Below are 18596 nucleotides of genomic sequence, written 5' to 3' on the forward strand. Positions count from 1 at the left end.
AACTTTCCTTGAATACCTTGAAAAGAATACTTATTATTATTATAATACTTATCACTTTGTAAATCATGGTTTTAAACCACTTTTGTTTAAAAAAAAAAAACATTCATTTAAGCGTTTTAGACTATAACCTCATGCTAAAATTTTTCGGTTGAAATGACCCACCAGGAATCATGTTGAAAAGATGTTGAATACAGTTGAAGACAACCGAAACATACTTTTTGCTTCAAACTACATTCACTATTTGCGTTGAATTCATAACTCAGACAAAAAGGAATCAATATTTATTACAATGAAAGATAACTTACATGTTTGCCATCGGCTGATGCTAATAACGGTGTATGTGCCTGGAAAATAAAAGAGAAAATCCATTTTTAATAAAAACATTTTCAAAACACAATCATTATAAAGTATATTTTAATTAATTTTCTTCAAATACACACAAGACTGAGAATATTCCACTTTATTAGTTCTTGCAAACAAGTCTTTATATCTAGCTTTATGAAAAATAATAGTTACCACACAAAATGGTCATTGTGGTGTTACTTTATAAATATGATAAACAAATCTTACTGTATTAGATACTAGATACCTTGTTTTTAAGATTCTGACTGATCTTTTAACAAAACAAGTGAAAACAAACAATTGACTGAGTTAATTGTTGAAATACCATGCATAGTCAGTGTTGATTTCTTTATCACATTACACATACAAACATGTGACACATACATAACTGATAATCAAGTATAGTACATATTATAAAATTTCCGCATAATTGGCGCCCTCACGGGTAAACAGTGATGAGTTTACGAAAAAATGTTTCAAACAAAAGTTATTTAATTTTTGATAAGGAACATTTTTTACATTTAAACTTTTGTTCTATCTCTAACGGTTTACAAGATGGGTCCTACGGACGCAAGACCCAATTAACCTATGATGCTCATTTACGAACTTGACCTCACTTTTTACGTCTTGAGTACGCTGTAAAAATTTCAGCTCGATATCTTTTTTCGTTTTTGAGTTATCGTGTCCATAGACGGACGGACGGACAACCGGAAATGGACTAATTAGGTGATTTTATGAACACCTATGACAAAATTTTTTTCCTAGCATCATTATTTTTAAGCGTTACAAACTTGGGACTAAACTTAATATACTATGTATATTTCATATATACATGGTATAAAAAGGTCATGTGTTGTCACACCATAAATTCCAAATGCATATTTTGTTTCCAAAGAACATACTTCTTATACTGTAAGATAATGAACCTTTTCTTCAAGTAGTTTTTTTTTTTTTGCGATGTCTTAAAAATGTTGTTTATTATGCGTGCGTTCGGGAACATTTTTCGTTCACGATTATTCGTAAATAAAAGGTGATAGCAATATCAGATTTGCACCAATCGCTGCATAATAACCATGTGCAGGAAAGAATAACAGAAGCTATCAGACTATCAAGCAATAGAAATTGTTAATTTTGATAATTATTTAATAAGGTTGAATTTTAGTCCGGAATTTTGTACAAAAGAGTACCCTGTAATCCGACAAATCACAAACCTTATGATAAGATTCTAAAAGTTATACTCCGAAGTACAAATCATACTATAAAAAAAAAATAATTCACCATTTACTTTCCACAAAATATAAAATTGAATATTACATTTAGAGTATTACTTTAAATGGAGGGATGCATGTGTGCATTCATCCTATTATATATGCGCATTTCTTACTTGTATTGTATTCATCATAAGTAGGTAGTAATACTACATTAAACAGTTAAAATACTAGCAGTATTGGGAAAGAAATACCATCCGTTTAATGTAAAATAATATTTCCAGACATATTTACGATAGGTAATTGATTTGGTGAATTTGATCTCTGTAATATTTCCAGAAATATTTACGATACGTAATTTATTTTCATTATCTGGGAAGTTGTGGACCATAAGAATTGCTCTCATATGAACATCTTGTTTGGCAAATACTATAAAATATTATTACTATTTCACATGCTAGTAGCTTTTTCTCTGGTTAAAATGCTTACACGATGTTATTTAATAGGAAATACTATATTTTTAATCTAGTAGTTGATAGTATTTGCAGTTTTGGGTGCGCTATTAATAATAATACAGGTACTATGTTAGCAATGCTTTAGTCAAGTTAAGTGCTTCTAAGAAATACTACATGTATAGTAATACCAACTGCTTTAGAATATTATGGAGCACTGTTCAATATGTACTTAGATTCAATAAGCTTTTCAATAAATACAAGTTCGGATTCGATATTTATCATTGAATACAACAAACCACATAAAAGTGATTCTAAAACTTACAATATCTTCCGTCTGGTTGTTATTAAAAAGTAACAACAAACCGAACACCCGTATTATTGCAATACGATCTTTCATTTTATTTATATGCATTAGCAAATAAGTAATTTTGAAAAATTAACTTCATAATTTTTAAGAATAAAATAATGGCATTAAACTTTGGAGATTATTAATAAAATATGAAAAAAGTTCTGGTGAATTAAGATACGGTGATGCTTCGTTTACAACCAGAAATTGAAGAAGGATTGGAACCTAAGTTTTTCGTAGTTTTCATTAAACAATAGCCGTTACCGTCAAATTATTATTTTTTCCTTCGTTTAAAAAACTTTTAGGTTTACCATTTTCATGAAAGCGGAAGTAGAGCAAATATATTATTATCCCTAAATAGCTGTGGACTGTCTGCTTGGCTGTATATCCCATTACGTAGGGGTTACACTTTTGTAATGTACACGTCAGACTCTTTTATCTGATACAACACTTGAGTTATTGAGTATATTTGAAAATATTTGATTATTCATCCCCACTTTGTCGGAAATGGATCAGCCAATTTTTTTGTAACAAAACGGGCCCTATGATCTAAGTGTGTTTCGACCCATAGGAGAGCCTCTTCAACCTAACCCAACCTAAGCGCCTTCCAAGGCAGAAAAGAATAAAAATTTAGTTTCCATGTTTTATTTTTAAAAAATTAATAACCGGAAGTGTAAAAGTACTTCATTTTAAGTTCTAATAAACGACCAAACTTAAAATTAATAACACAGATTTTATTCAAATACTTTGTGATGTTCCATCTTTATATAATTTTTATAACTAAATACGAAATGAACAATTTTACATTAAAAAAAAAGTTATAATTGTTGCTTAAAGCTGTTTTACAACATAACTTGTTAAACTTTTTGTAACATTACAAGGCGTACACCGTACCGTACTGTACTCTAACTTAAAAACTTTTGGATTATAAACATTAGATGTTCAAAGTTGTGTTATGGGGTTACAAAATTTATTCTTGATTTTTAAGAAAAATTCATTTATTATTTTACGAGATAAAAAAATGTTTAAATAAAAAATATTTTTAACTTCGTAAATAATAGCTGGTGTAGTGCATGGTATATGCATGAAGGAGGTGCACTCAGCCTCTGAAATTGAGGAGCTGATAAATGAAATTATCAGCGGAAAGGTGGTAAAACACATATATGGTATCAGCCTAAGTGTGTCCTTCGTGGACAGCCAATATAACCTAGCCTAACCTTGTCCTGGAAAAAGTATTAGTTATTTAAATTTTAACAATAATTTCGGATAAAATTACATGGCCTAGATTTTGATTTTAGTTGTATAATAGTTATTCAAATCCTAACAATTACAATATGAAATGAATAGATATTGTAATAATTGCAGTAGAATTATAGTTTAGCATTTCAATAATTTCAAATTTCAATGAAATACAAAATTGTACTATACATATATATATATTAAATTAAAATTTGAGTTGAAATTTATATCGGAAAACAAAACAAATTTAGTAGAGATATTTTCCAACAAAATAACAAATAGCAAAGCAATAAACTAACTTACTACACTAGCTAGCTAGTGAGTGTAGTAGATGGATATTGATAGTACAGATATAGAATAGATTTAAAACATTTGTTGTTTCATTAAAAACAAATTTGATATAATTTAAATAATAATAAAGTTTAAAACAATTATTTGTTATAATTGAAATAAATACTACAAACATTGTACAATGTACGTACATGTATTGAATGAAACACAATTAACCATTGTTGTATAATTATTTTGAAACTATTCTAAAATAAAATAGATAGATGAAAATTAATGCTAAATTAAACCACACTAAATAGTCATTTATCTCAATGTAGTAATCTGTAAATGTATCTGATCTGATCACGTACATTATTGCATACTACATACCATCACCACCTAAAGCTACGGTATGTACCTACCTACTAGCTCGACCCGTGTGGAATTCCTTAGATTAAAACGAGTGATAAGCATCAACAGTAAATTGTTTTTATGTATAGGCAATTGTATTACATATTTGATATAGAAGTTACATAATGAACAAAATTAAATGTTAATATTATTTCTCTAGCCTGTTTTGGTTCTAAGCGGTACATCTTTAGACCGTGTGTCTGTTTTTCTTCATTAGCCAGCAGGATAAGCTTGAAATTTTATATAGGAATGAGGAATATATCGCGTGGATAAGAAAAAAACAGTTTCAACGGACCGGCGCTGCAGTTCGCAACAAACACTTTGAAGTAATACTGCCAACGTCGGTAAAATTTATTTTCTTGCATCAATGCCTATGCCGGAATTTTTATTGGTCATCAATAGATTAAGTATTACAATTCCGAGTTGAATTAGCATAAGAGAGCTTACAATTCTCTTTCTTATTGTTCTATTTTTCAATTCACACAAATTTTTTGTTTTAAATCCTATGTTTAGAGACAAATAAGACCTTGGGAAAGGAAAATGAAACTGGAAGAGAGTGAAATAGGGGATGAAATTGGGTATAGTATGTGGATGCAATCATTTTTAAGTTAGGGTTAAATTATTCACAGTATAATAGCTAATATGAGAATAGGAAAAAAGCCATCATCTATTTTAATTTTATTTCAATATTTAAATCCCCGAAAATAGGAAAAGAAACTACATTTTTTCACTTATATTTACCCTAGAATGATGAAGCATTCTCCATTCAACACGTAATAAAGTCGATGTAACGCGAAATTTCGAAAATGTTAAAGGTATACATCACAACTCACCGATAATAGGAAAAACACACTTTTATCATTATTGGATTTGTTGCTAGAGAATTCATAGAATTTATATACGCTTCCAAACTTTATAAAAAAAAATTAGGAGTAAACATTTCCCATTTAATTTGGTCAAAATAAGTTTGATAATTAAGGGACTAAGAAGCAAAATTTCGAATATTTATGCTTTGGTAGTCATAATAATAATAAATAACCGTAATAATTTCGATTTTTTTATTTTCCATTTTTTGTCGAAATATAAGGCTAGTAACTTTTTAAAAATTACCAAGAATAAATAATTGCGTCGATTATCCGGACTATTTTTAATTTCCGGGATGAGGGAGTTGATGAGTTCAAATAATCAACTTTTTATCAAGAACCTACCTAAACGTTGTAATGACCACACAGTAAATAAAATAGCATCGATTGAGATAATTTATTGTATTTATGTATAAAATTAGTGTAAATGATTATTTGAAAATCTATTTAACTGTAAATATATTTAACGAATTAATAACATATACATATACCTCACCCCTTCGCACCCTTCGATTTGTATTTAATAAACTATAGAATATGACCATATAGCAAAATAAACCAAATGTAAAATATCTTTCTATGTATATCTAATTTATAGATCGTTAATTAAATGATTCTACCAATTCTAATTCAATTAACACAAACTAATTTATTACTAAAATACAAAATAAAATTATTTGGTATAAAGCTACCGTACATTTTTCGGGGTTCAATTATTCGACAAGCTAAACACTGACCAACGACTTTTCGTTGTGTGCGTGGTCATGGTGGGGACAATAAAATCGATGCCAGCGATCCCAGTGAAAACTTTTGGCGATAAAGGAGGCTGTTATGAATAATTTGCAGATCTATACATGTTAATTTTATAGAAAATGTCAAATTAAAATTATTGAAAAATACTAATTAATTAAACTTAATGCATTAAAAATTGTGAAAATAAGAAACCAAATTGCACAATTATTATTTTTCAAATGTAAATTATCATAATTACTTTGAAATTTGTGAAACAATAATATTTAATTTTCAATGTAAGTCATAAATGCAATCCATACAATTATATATGCATCCATACAATTCTATAGTTAAAGAAGTGTATCGTTACCATGGAAACGCCTCCAATAAAATTCACGCACGGTGCGTATACTGAGATAGCTGCCCTAGTATTTATAAGCCTTATAATCTTTCTTTTTAAATTCGTTGTATATTTTCTTCCCGTTGACTATTACTATGAAAGGGGCTTGATTTCGATCTACATGACATAGAAAAAAAACTGTAGAATTGTAGATGAATAGAGGATAAATACTTGATGTAAAACATATTCATTATTACAATAATTTTAATTGCCAATATTATGTAAAGGTCAATTGAAAATACAATAAATGTTCTCATCAATTCAAATCAAAACAGCCAGAGTAAGCTAGCAACGTTTTTATATCAGTGTTCAGTGTGCACTGCTAAAAATATATTCATAAATTGTTATTCAATTAGAAAATTACTTTGCCAAAAACATTTTAATAATATTAACCACCTATTTTAATTCAACTTATACCAAAAAAGAAAAAAAAAGAAAATTTTTCCTGTTTTCCTACTTTTAGTAAAAGACAGTTTCATTAGGAATATGTAAAATTGGTATTATGGCCAAGCGGCTGACAGACGAGACATTTTGATAAATTTCACCCAGATTTGATCGTGAAAAATGAAACAAAAACTATCCAATTAAAATTTAAGACCTTAAAAAAGAAAAACAATCTTCGATCTTTCGTAAATAAAGTCAGATATCGAGAAATTTTATTATAACTTTTCGTCTAAATTCATCAAGCTATAACAAAATTCATCATCAAAAGTGAAAATTTGATTTAAAAAATTTCAACTTGTAAGTTTTATTTTCCAAAATTTGAAAGGAGGAATTCGCAAGCTTACGCAGGTTCTAAGTGACAAATTTTAGTCTCGTAAAAAGTGATGCCATTATTTAATTAATTAAGAACGGAGGCCGTCGATTATCTTATTACTGTGATTACTAGCAAATATATAGAAAGAAGCATACAGAATTTAATTGTAATCACTTTAGGGAAAAACAAAGAAGATCAGAATCGAATTTTGCTTTTCTATCTCACTCACTTTTGTCAGTTATCTTCAATTATAATCTTATCGAAAACAAATGTTATATAATTTATGGACACACGATACAAGAATCAAATTAAAGTTTGTGCTTTTTTACATCGTATATAGAAAAATTATTAATATCTGTGTGGGTATAGCAAGGAGGTCGAGACATGCTGTCCTCAATTGAAATTGTCGCCAATGTTCAAATTAATTTTGTCTAATATCCTATGGAAAATATTGTATATAAATATATGCCTTATCCACACTTCTGAAGTTCATTAATATGCTTACTTGAATAAAACAGACTGAAACCTTAGGCATTCTTTTTATTTTCGGAGTTTAATTGACGCACCTCGTTAATTTGAAAACGGTGTTTGTTGCATACTTGATTTCTTAATAGAATGGCTTAGACTTGTTGCAAGTGATATTGGTTGCATGGGACAAAAATAATATTGCACACTGGAAAACAAAGTCCAATGAAGTTAAGAAGATATGCAAGGATTGAATAATACTGGGGATTTCAATAAAACTTTATAAATACATTTTTTGATTAACAAAGTTTCCAAAAATCACAAAAAAATTCTAGGTCATCTGGCTTATTATTATTATTTTATCGTTTAAGATTGGCTGAAAAAATGATGAACCATATTATTTATCCTTTTCAATTGGATATTTCTATATAAAAAAATCTAGAGAGTGTGATAAAAAACTATCTAAAATATATAGACAATCTTGTAGTTTATAATAATACCATAAAAATATAAGGTTGTCGATGATATCAAAATAAAAATTATTAATTTAATTATGAGTTCATTAAAGATCTATCATTTGATGAACAGAGACGACAATAGTTAGAGTATTGATGATTGAAGAGAGGCATCGATATTATCAAATTTATAAGCATCACTTGCACACAATATATTATATATTTTTGTACTTACATGGTATTGTAAAGCCAAAAATAACTCATTACTTGACTACAAAGCATGAATTTGGTTTATATATATGTACCGTGCAATAAACCAAAACTTTTTTACAATACTGTAGGTTTACAATCATCTTAAGGATGTATGAGCATGACAACAATGTTTGATTTAAAGGCTCAAAATTTGTTTGTAGGTAGTCTTTTACTCAAAAAATATGTGGTTAAAATTTCAGCTTAGGTATCCGCGCAAATTTTTAAGGAAAAAGTCATTAAAAATCGATATAAAATACATTGGCTCTTATGGAGGAATCTCAAAAAACGACATATTTTGGAAGTTTTTGATAATTTTCATTTGGAATGAATGAAAACAAATTTAAAAAAAACTTTTTAATAGAAAGTAAACATATTAGCAATGAATTAGAAAAGAAAAAAACTAAGTGTCACCGTCCATATAAGGGATGTAAGAGCAGGGTAGATTAAGGGTTGAAATTATTTTTATCTTATTTTCAACTTTGATGATGAATTTTGTTATAACTTCATGAATGTAAACGAAAAATAAGAATAGAATTTTTCGATTTGTGTCTTGGTTTTCGAAATATCGAAAGCCAAATAATTAAACAAAATTTTCAATTTTCGATATTTTGAAAATTAAGCCAGATATCGAAAAATTTTATTCTTACTTTTCGTCTTATATCGTCAAGTAATAATATAAATTTATCATCAAAATTGAAAATATCTGTTTTTAAATTTGTGCCCCCACTACCATGCTCATACATCCTTAAACATAAACGATTTGGCTAATGAATTTTTAGCAGCATCAATATGAGTCAGGCATTAGTTCTGATGAAATCTTTAATAACAATTTCAATATTAAATTTGAGTTATTAAATATCCTTACCCAGTATAAACACACAACCACGACAAACGGGTAAATCCTTAATAAAACCTCCCAAGTACTTTATATAAACATTTATAATTGCTGTATGTTAGAATAATAATAATAATAATAATCGTAATATTCAATGTAGTAACGTTATTGCAACCTTCCTTTTACGCTTTTGTTTCGAACCTCAACGGTTCGGTCCATCTATATACCTAGTAGTATGCAGCAGGAAAGCACATTGTTGAATTGACTACAAGTACTCTAGGACGTGATAGTCGTTTCTCAGACACTGAAATCTACACAAAACCATAGAAGCAAATGACTGACAACAGTTGGTGTGCGGTTTATATTAGTTTTGTTCAGGGTATTTGAACACAACACATTAATATACACATTGGGTCTGTTTGTATTCGTTGTGTGCGTAGTCATGGTAGGGACAATAAAATCGATGCCAGCGCTTCCAGTGAAAAATTTTGACATTAAAGGGGGCTGTTATTACTAATTTGCAATTCTTTACATGTTAATGTAATAGATATGTCAAATTAAAATTATTGAAAAAAACGAATTAATTAAACTTAAAAATTGTGAAAATATGAAATCAAATTGAACAAATATTATTTTTCAAATGTAAATTATCATAATTATTTATTTAAATTTGTGAGACAATAATATTAAATTTTCAATGTAAGTCTTAAATGCAATCCATACAATTATATATGCATCCATACAATTCTATAATTAGAGTAGTGTATCGTTACCATGGAAACGAAACTCACGCACGGAGCGAATACGTTATTCGACTTAACGTTATAATACGTTCTAATTCATTGTAGTGTAACTTTGTGATGTTGTAGAAATAAGTCATTCGCTTACTTCTTCGAAAATCATTGATTTTGTATCGTTAAAATATTATCGGAAAGATCGATATATAAAAAATTCTTCTCAAAATAATGATTTAATAATTTCCACACTAAATAAAAAAGTTTGAATACGAAATACTTTTTATGGGACAGTATTTTTGTTCTCAAAAGAAGAAAATAATTGTTCCCGCGAATCACTCATACTATTTGTAAAAACTGAAGGTTCTCAAATTATAATAAACAAGAGCATGGACAAATTATTTTCTACTTTTGAGTACAATAAAAGCTTGTCCCTTAAGGTAATTGTTTCCCTACTTTGTATAAAAATTTTTGTTTGATCGGTACATACACATAAACCAAATACATGCTTTGTAGTCAAATAATGTGTTATTTTTAGCTTTACAATGCCACACAACTACAATAATATATAATATATTGTGTGCAAATGATGCTTATAAATTTGATAATATGGATATCGCTCTTCAATCATCATTACTCTAACTATAGTCGTCTCTGTTCATCAAATGATGGATCTTCAAGTAACTCATAATTAAATAAAAATTTTGTTGTTATATCATCGACAACCTTATATTTTAATGGTATTATTATAAACTACAAGATTGTTTAAATATTTTAGATAGTTTTTTATCACACTTTCTAGATTTTTGGTATAGAAATATCAAATTACAAAGGATAATCGATTTGATTCATCATTTTGACAACCAACTTTGAACGATAAAATAATAATAACAAGTGAAAACAAACAATTGACTGAGTTAATTGTTGAAATACCATGTATAGTCAGTGTTGATTTCTTTATCACATTACACATACAAACATGTGACACATACATAACTGATGAACTTGACCTCACTTTTTACGTCCTGAGTACGCTGTAAAAATTTCAACTCGATAACTTTTTTCGTTTTTGAGTTATCGTGTCCACAGACGAACGGACGGACGGACAGACGGACAGCCGGAAATGGACTAATTAGGTGATTTTATGAACACCTATGACAAAAATTTTTTCCTAGCATCATTATTTTTAAGCGTTACAAACTTGGGACTAAACTTAATATACTATGTATATTTCATATATACATGGTATAAAAAGCCCGATGATCTAAGAATTTTTTGTGATTTTTGGAAACTTTGTTAATCAAAAAATGTATTTATACCTCCTAAATAATAACCGTAGATAAAACAAACCTTTTAAACATAAATTGATATTAAATTAAAATAACTTAATCACCAAGTAAGTCTATGGTGTAGAGAATTTATTAGAAAATGTCATCCTATAACTAACTGATAGATACCTAAGCTAACCAAACAAACTTGTAGAATATACATACCTACATGTTGTTTTCATTCTCTATTATATTATATGGCAGTTATTATTTAGATTTCCACAAAATTTGTAATTTAGATTTTCCGATTTAATATTATGATATTAATAAATTCAGTTATGTACGTTAAACACATTCAGTCATAGTCAGTCACAGTCACTTGACTCCTCACATCACCATCACATCATGTAATGTGTATAAGAGAATTGATATGCATTTATATTACATAATTATCTATAGATTGTTATTAGGGATTCAGCCTTATACAAAATTGTATTACACCAATTTATTATAAAGGTTTACTGACTACGAGTATATACATAGAAATGTCTTATTATTTTCAACATGGCTTTAGACATGTGTTAGACTATGAATTATTGCAATGATGCTCAAAAAATTGACATTTGACTGTGGAAGGGAGAATATAAAAAAATTGGAGCAATACAATGAAAAAAAAATCTTAGTACCAAACGATATGAGGTAGTCTCAACCTTGTCGCGAGTGCAAATATGGCGAATAGGGCCAAGAATGTGATACAACTACCGTACGGGGTTGAGTGGTGAAGTTGACACAGCCGCATGAGTTGTTTGTATAAAAGTAATATACAAAGTGTTTTTACTTTATTTCAATATTAAACGGCCAACTTCGGGATGAGGTTAATTTTAGGAATTCTGATAACATCCTAAATACTATAACATTTGGAAAATCACACACTTTGCACAATCAAATATTTCTGGCTTCTGGTATATCAAGAGAGGTGTCTTATTTATAATATTTGTGCTCTCAGAATTGTAGCAATTATGAATAATAATCGAAGAAAGTGCGATAATTTGATAATTAAATGCGATTAAGTACGATAAAGATATCAAAATATTTATGTTTTTAGTTTTCTCAATCCAAGTGCACAAATACCACGTCTAATAACTCTGAATGGTCTGTGAATGGGTGTGTTTTTTAATTGTTTCCTAAAATAGTATCTCGGAAAGTAGGACGCAGATCGAAATTTGGTAAAGAGCTTTTTCGTTCGTTTAAATAAGCTTATTTAGGAAGTGAAGAGGTTTGCAGTTAACCACAGAACACCCTGTATACTGTTATAGGGTATAAAAATCATCTTCTGTGACATAAATTAATAATTTTGCATCCAATTAAATTACCTCAAATTTCCATTAAAAGTATAAAAAGGGAAATGAATAAATATAAATTAAATTTTTTTCTTTAAACAAAAAGCAATAACTGTTTATAACAACAGAATCGATGTAACGTACCGTACGAAATATCTGAGGTACCAACCCAAGACAAAAACATAAATATTAATGACGAAAATGAATAAAATGAGAGATTCTGACTTATTGGAGGGTGGTTAAAAAGGAGGATGAAGCACATCAAGTAGATACCGTTGTATTACCTACACTCCCACAAAAAAACTCTTACCATTGTTCATCAACTTTACAGCTAACTACCTTTAAGAAGATCTTTCTTTATTTTTTGTTTCTTATATACCAACATAAGAACCAGAACAAACCCCTAAATGTAATAAAAAATTATAAATCTTATTGTTATTAGAAAACTTTGTAATAATAAAACTAACTAAACTGATTAAAAAGTTACAACAATATTTATTTTGTTGTTCAAAAATTATTATGTTACCTACATTTAATATTCTTATTTATAACATCCTTTATTTACAATACATACACGGCAGTACCTTAATTGTTTTAAAGAAAAAGAGGGGGTATCACCGGGGAGGGGGAGTATCTCTAATCCTACTAACCCGTCAGGGTTATGAACATTTTGCTTACGGTCGATTTTAAATATGCATAACTTTTATTTTTCAAATGGTTGAAACTTCCTTTATCTTCATATAATTTTATCTATTTTTGAAATGAGTTTTTCAGACTTTTTCAATCTCTCTACACTTTTTTTAAAAACATTTTTCCAAGTCCTTCAGTGATTGTGAGAATTTCTCTCACCAAAAAAAGTGTAAGAAAAAAATGTATTACCTTCGGAAATTTTCGGCCCTATTCGTGTACTTTCGTTAGTATATAATACAAGTCCTTAGATCATCTATTACTAGATATACCCATCGTGTAGCAAGTATGTACCATTTTTGGTTCACAGAGAATATTAACAAGGACAACAATACAATATTCAAACAGATGACAGAGAAACACAATAACAGAGCATGGTACCCAATGCGCATGATCGTATTGTTGGAAGTCAGCTGTTTCAATATTCACTGTTTGTTTAATTAATTCTGTATAAAAGTTCTACAAAATTGTTAGATATTGTTTTATTTGCCAGAAATTATTTTAAAGTAGACATTTATCACATTTTAATAAAGCGCCAGGATATTATATATTGTATGTTAAGACATGCGCAAAGCATAATCATGCTTTGTCAATAATTATCCTTGTCAATCATCTTGGAGAGGTGATTCTCACTCTGTTGCCCATACTAGTTAGTATATTTTCAAAACACTAGTCGTACTCCGTAAATGATGACACAAAGGATTTTTTCTCAAGACTCTTATAACGTTAAAAGATGGCACACACATATAAAATTAATACTAGTTTCGAATTAAGTTCATAGATGATCTTATATAAACCAAATTAAATCATTGTTTCTTTATAATATTCAAATTACAAGCAAGAAAATTAATGAATCACCATTTTTGCTATTTCTATAATTTTTTGTACTTACGTTCCTGATAAAATATAAAAAAGGATAGATGCCTATATAGCATATATAAAATTTATGACCATATAATCAACAATTGATGGATTGTCATTATTCTTACATGGTATCTTTTTCTACATTTTCTATTAAACTTCTATTATGACGTAAGTATTTTTATTATAATCATTATAGCAGGAGTACCGTTTTTAAGGTAAATAAATAAAAACATCATGGTATTGGTATCATTTATATTAAAAACCAACAAAAACTTTTTAAACTAAATCGTTAAATAAATCGATTTTTGTATTTTATTATTTATTTCACGATGAAAAACAAACTTGATTACAAGCATTAAAATTAACAAATCATTTTAAAGCATTGAAGCCTACATTACAGAGAGTCACCTTTTAAACAATAATTTTTTCGGAAATTCTAATCAAAACGATATCCATAAGGAACGATAGGAGAGATTCCCGAGGCTATAATTTTCTAATTGTACTCTACTAAAAGGGTACTTAATTAATATATATGGTTTATCAAGTCACTTGTCGCATGCTCAAAGCCTTTGCCTTCATCATCAACAAAAGCAATAATAAACGTTCATTTTGATATAAGTATTATCAAAGATAATAAATGAGAACTCTAGGATTTTTCGAAATACATTTCGATTTTCTCCCCAATTTAGTCATCATCATTATGAACTAGCTATAAATCATACACTATTTATATAACTAATTCATACTGATGATGATTACTTGGTAGTCGAAATATGTATTTATGTAATACAAAAATTGATCAAGGAAATTGGGGCAAAAATCAAAATTTAGTTCATTTTGATAGCAATCGCTCATAATCATTTCAAATCACATTTACACCTTTACAAGAAAATATCTTTCTTGTTTATTTTAACACTGATTACATAACTGTGGTTGATTTATTAAAACGCGGTCAGGTCATACGTACTAAAAATAAACTATAATGTTGGCTCAATTTTCACCCCTGTGATTAATCCTTTCCAAACGAAATGAAACCGACCAAAAAAAGATTATTAAATTACGCAAATCAGTATCAGGTAATACAAATGTTGGATACAAACATTTACTTATCCAATAATTATGACACTAACGCTGCTACACTGTAGTGACGTAAACACATAAAAAATTAATAAAAATGAAGTATTTAAAATATCGGTAATAAAAACTATAAATTCTATTAAAAATATAAATAAAATGAAATTACATAATATTATTATTATATAATAATAAAAATGTTTAAACAAATTAAATACACATAAAGTTACAGTATTAAATCTAACATCAAGTTTCGAAATTATATTTGTGAATTTTAACGACTTCAAATTTCAAATTTGTAAGCTTGAAAAGTTTTATAAGATATCTTGTCTTTTTTTAAGGTTATTGAATTTTTTGGGATGTATTTTTAACAATTGTGTTTTGGAATTGGAAGTTGGCCGAGGGATCTGTTGAAATTTGCGTTTCGATTCGAAAAATATCATGTTTAAATTGGTAAGTACAATTAGTGTAGAAAGTTGAAAATAAGACTTTTCTAATGAGATATGAATACACTCTATAAAAACTAAATAATCAAAAGTATAACAATGCACTATTTGCTAGTGAGAAGTGTACCACTATTTGAAATAGTCACTATTTGCACTATTTCAAACTTACGAGAGTGGGAGCTGAAAACATTACGTTACAAATGCGCACGGGCGTAAGGGCGTACTGTACATTACTATCCCCTTTATTATTGACCAACTACGCGTATCCTTTACATCATATGGACCCAGTATTTGTACGGAATTTTTCCACCTTTTTAAAAAACTTTCGTGACAAAGTCATGTTTTTCCAATAAATTTTTATTATTTAATTTAGTTGAATTTTTCCCTATATCACAAAACCGAATGTGTTTCGTTTCATTGAATACATGTAAAATATTCGGAATATGATACAATTTCAAACTTACATATATTTTAGGTATATATGCATATATAAAATTTATATACGAGTATGTATACATAATATAGCATATCGAAAATTTTCGATTCATTAAACACGAATAGATTTGAGTAAACCAAGTACGTTGATTTTGTAATAAGTCACCAAACAAAATTTCTCGTTTCATTCTACATTTTTGACAAACTGTGCAGCAAATATCATGGTATTAGACGCATGCACTTGAAAAAATGGATAGAATACTCGAATTGGTAATTATTTTCAAAATATTTTATTCACCTGTGTTGATTTCTGTACATTTTTCAATCATCAATCTATGCGTTAATTCGTCATGAACGTAATTTAATAAATTTTTCTGTTGCTTTAGCCTGTATAAATAAATATCTTCTATCGTTGGCAGGCTGTAAAAAATTAAGTATGTTTTCTGTTGTCTATAAAAGATGACAGACAAAAATGGTATAAGTTTGAAGATTTTGCTTCCAGTCAATGTATATCCAATCTTTTGAGCAACAGTGTACACATTTACTTGTGCAAGGAAAGAACACAGCCCAGAGGCGGGGTGGCACATAATCGTGTTCAATAAAGTGAATAAAAACAATACCAAAATGTCAAATTTGTCGACTATGAAGTATCAACCACGACTTCCAATATACGTAAAACATAATATACAGAATGTTCGAATTATATCTAGGCATATAAATATCACGAGTATGACAGAATGCATGTGTTAAACAATGCATCTTAGTGAAAGGTACTATATACATGGGTGGAAGCTCCGATATGCGTTGAAGTAGTTGTAAGACGCTTGGAGAGTGGGAGTCTCTTAGTTGAATAGATGAACTACAGATAAGCCACGATACTTAGTCACTTTTGAAATTTGACAAAACACCTATAATACCCCATACGAAGATGCATTGCTTAACGGATGTAGTCTGTCATACTCGTGATATTTATATGCCTAGATGTAAATCGAACATTCGGTATATGTGTTGTATATATCTGTATAGTTTAAAAATACCTTAAGGGCGTTTTAAATAATTTTATTTAAAATTAACAGGTATGTAAGATATTTATTTTAAATATTATTGTAGTGATAATGCGTATGTTTAAATATGCTCCAAAATTATATCGAATTTGTTTCATTCTTAAATCATTTCTCATCAAATATTTATGGTTTATAAATATTATCTTTATAATAATAATAATGGGATTTAACTTCCGTTTATCAAACATACACATCTATAACAGAGGCCACCCACATCATTATTTATGAAGACTACATCTTAATACATACAATTACATTTTTATTATGTGAGTGGAGTAAGTTATTTCGTTCTTATCCAAGCGAAGTCAGTTTGATCGATTTACCGTCGTCTTAATTATAATTAATCGGCCTCTCGCTGCTTGGTTTCGAACCCGCAATCTCCTAATCTAAATAGTCATACGGTTCAAGGCGATTGCACCTTTACTCGCTCGGCTACTTAGCCAAATATTAAAACGTGTGATAGAGCAAAAGCAAATTTTTTTGGATTTTTATGAAAACAATTTGACAACTGCTTATTTTTGATTAAAAACTAAAGGGCAATTTTTATCATCGTGTCAACTCAGTACAAATAAAAAAAGAATGATAAAAATTACAAAGCCTCTGATACAAAATAATTAATTTTGATATTTAATTACTTATTACCTAATGGCCTAATATGGTGACGCATAAGTCAATGATAAATTCCCGGAAAATCTAAATAAGAAGCAGAGTCATAAATAACCATTTTATTTATTTTCTTGAAATAATTTTAATATATCATCATCTCTATATACGGATCAAATTTCCGGGCTAGGAAGTCAATTATTTTACGTTTGATGGTAATATTCGATGATATAAATAAAATGTATGAAATATTATTTTAGAAAAAAAAATTATATCCTTCCGATCTCCCTCTTTTACATTTTAAAAAGTTTCCCCAATCGGCTTTAAATTAATTTACTTTATAGAACGCAGTGTGAATGCGTTTTTCATAACAAACGTATTCGGTTGTTCGTAATAATATAGCAGTCAGGTTAGCCTGAAGATTATTCAACTTTGTATTTTTTGTAAACTCTGTAGAAGGTGCAATGTTGCGATGAAAAAACAGCTAACAATTTTACTTACCATATAAAAAACAACTAACAAAAAAATTGCTCACACTATAACTATTTGATTATCTGAATAAATTTAAAAAAATTAATATAAAAGTATAGAGATTAGAACAAATTTTCACTGAAAAAGTATCGTCTTTAGTAATTGAACAATTTCAACCATTTAAATTTGATTTGATTGCCTAAATACCTCTTCTACTACTGAAGTGTTAGAAATCTAAACACAGTAATATTGTGAACCAATATAAAGAATTTGCATAAATAAAGAATGAGTGAATAAAAACAATTGACTGAGTTAATTGTTCTAATATCTAGTACAGTTTTGAATATCTGTTGTATAATTTTTATAAATTCATGTAAGATGAAATAGCGAAAAATTTTCTAGAAATTTTTTTTTCTTCATTTTTTGAAACCTATCTAATTTGAAACATTTCTTTTCGTTTTTAAGTTATCGTGATGACGAGTAAACAACAGACGGACAAGGGAAAATGGATGAATGAAGTGATTTTATGAACACCTATTTGAAAATGTTTCATCAATATTTCTAAGCATTACAAAATTGG

At 28.4% G+C, this 18596-nt stretch overlaps 1 protein-coding gene across 9 annotated transcripts in view; it reads right to left on the reverse strand.

Annotated features, from left to right (window-relative positions):
• LOC123294017 (disks large 1 tumor suppressor protein) overlaps positions 1–18596 on the reverse strand; it is a 1177915-nt gene that overhangs the window by 149245 nt on the left and 1010074 nt on the right. For all 9 annotated transcript variants that reach the window (XM_044875074.1, XM_044875072.1, XM_044875076.1 and 6 more), the window contains one exon: positions 306–344. In XM_044875074.1, the coding sequence (XP_044731009.1) occupies positions 306–344 (39 nt within the window). The remainder of the gene's footprint in view (positions 1–305; positions 345–18596) is intronic.

This window comes from Chrysoperla carnea, chromosome 2, assembly GCF_905475395.1.
Source record: "Chrysoperla carnea chromosome 2, inChrCarn1.1, whole genome shotgun sequence".
NCBI lineage: Eukaryota > Metazoa > Arthropoda > Insecta > Neuroptera > Chrysopidae > Chrysoperla > Chrysoperla carnea.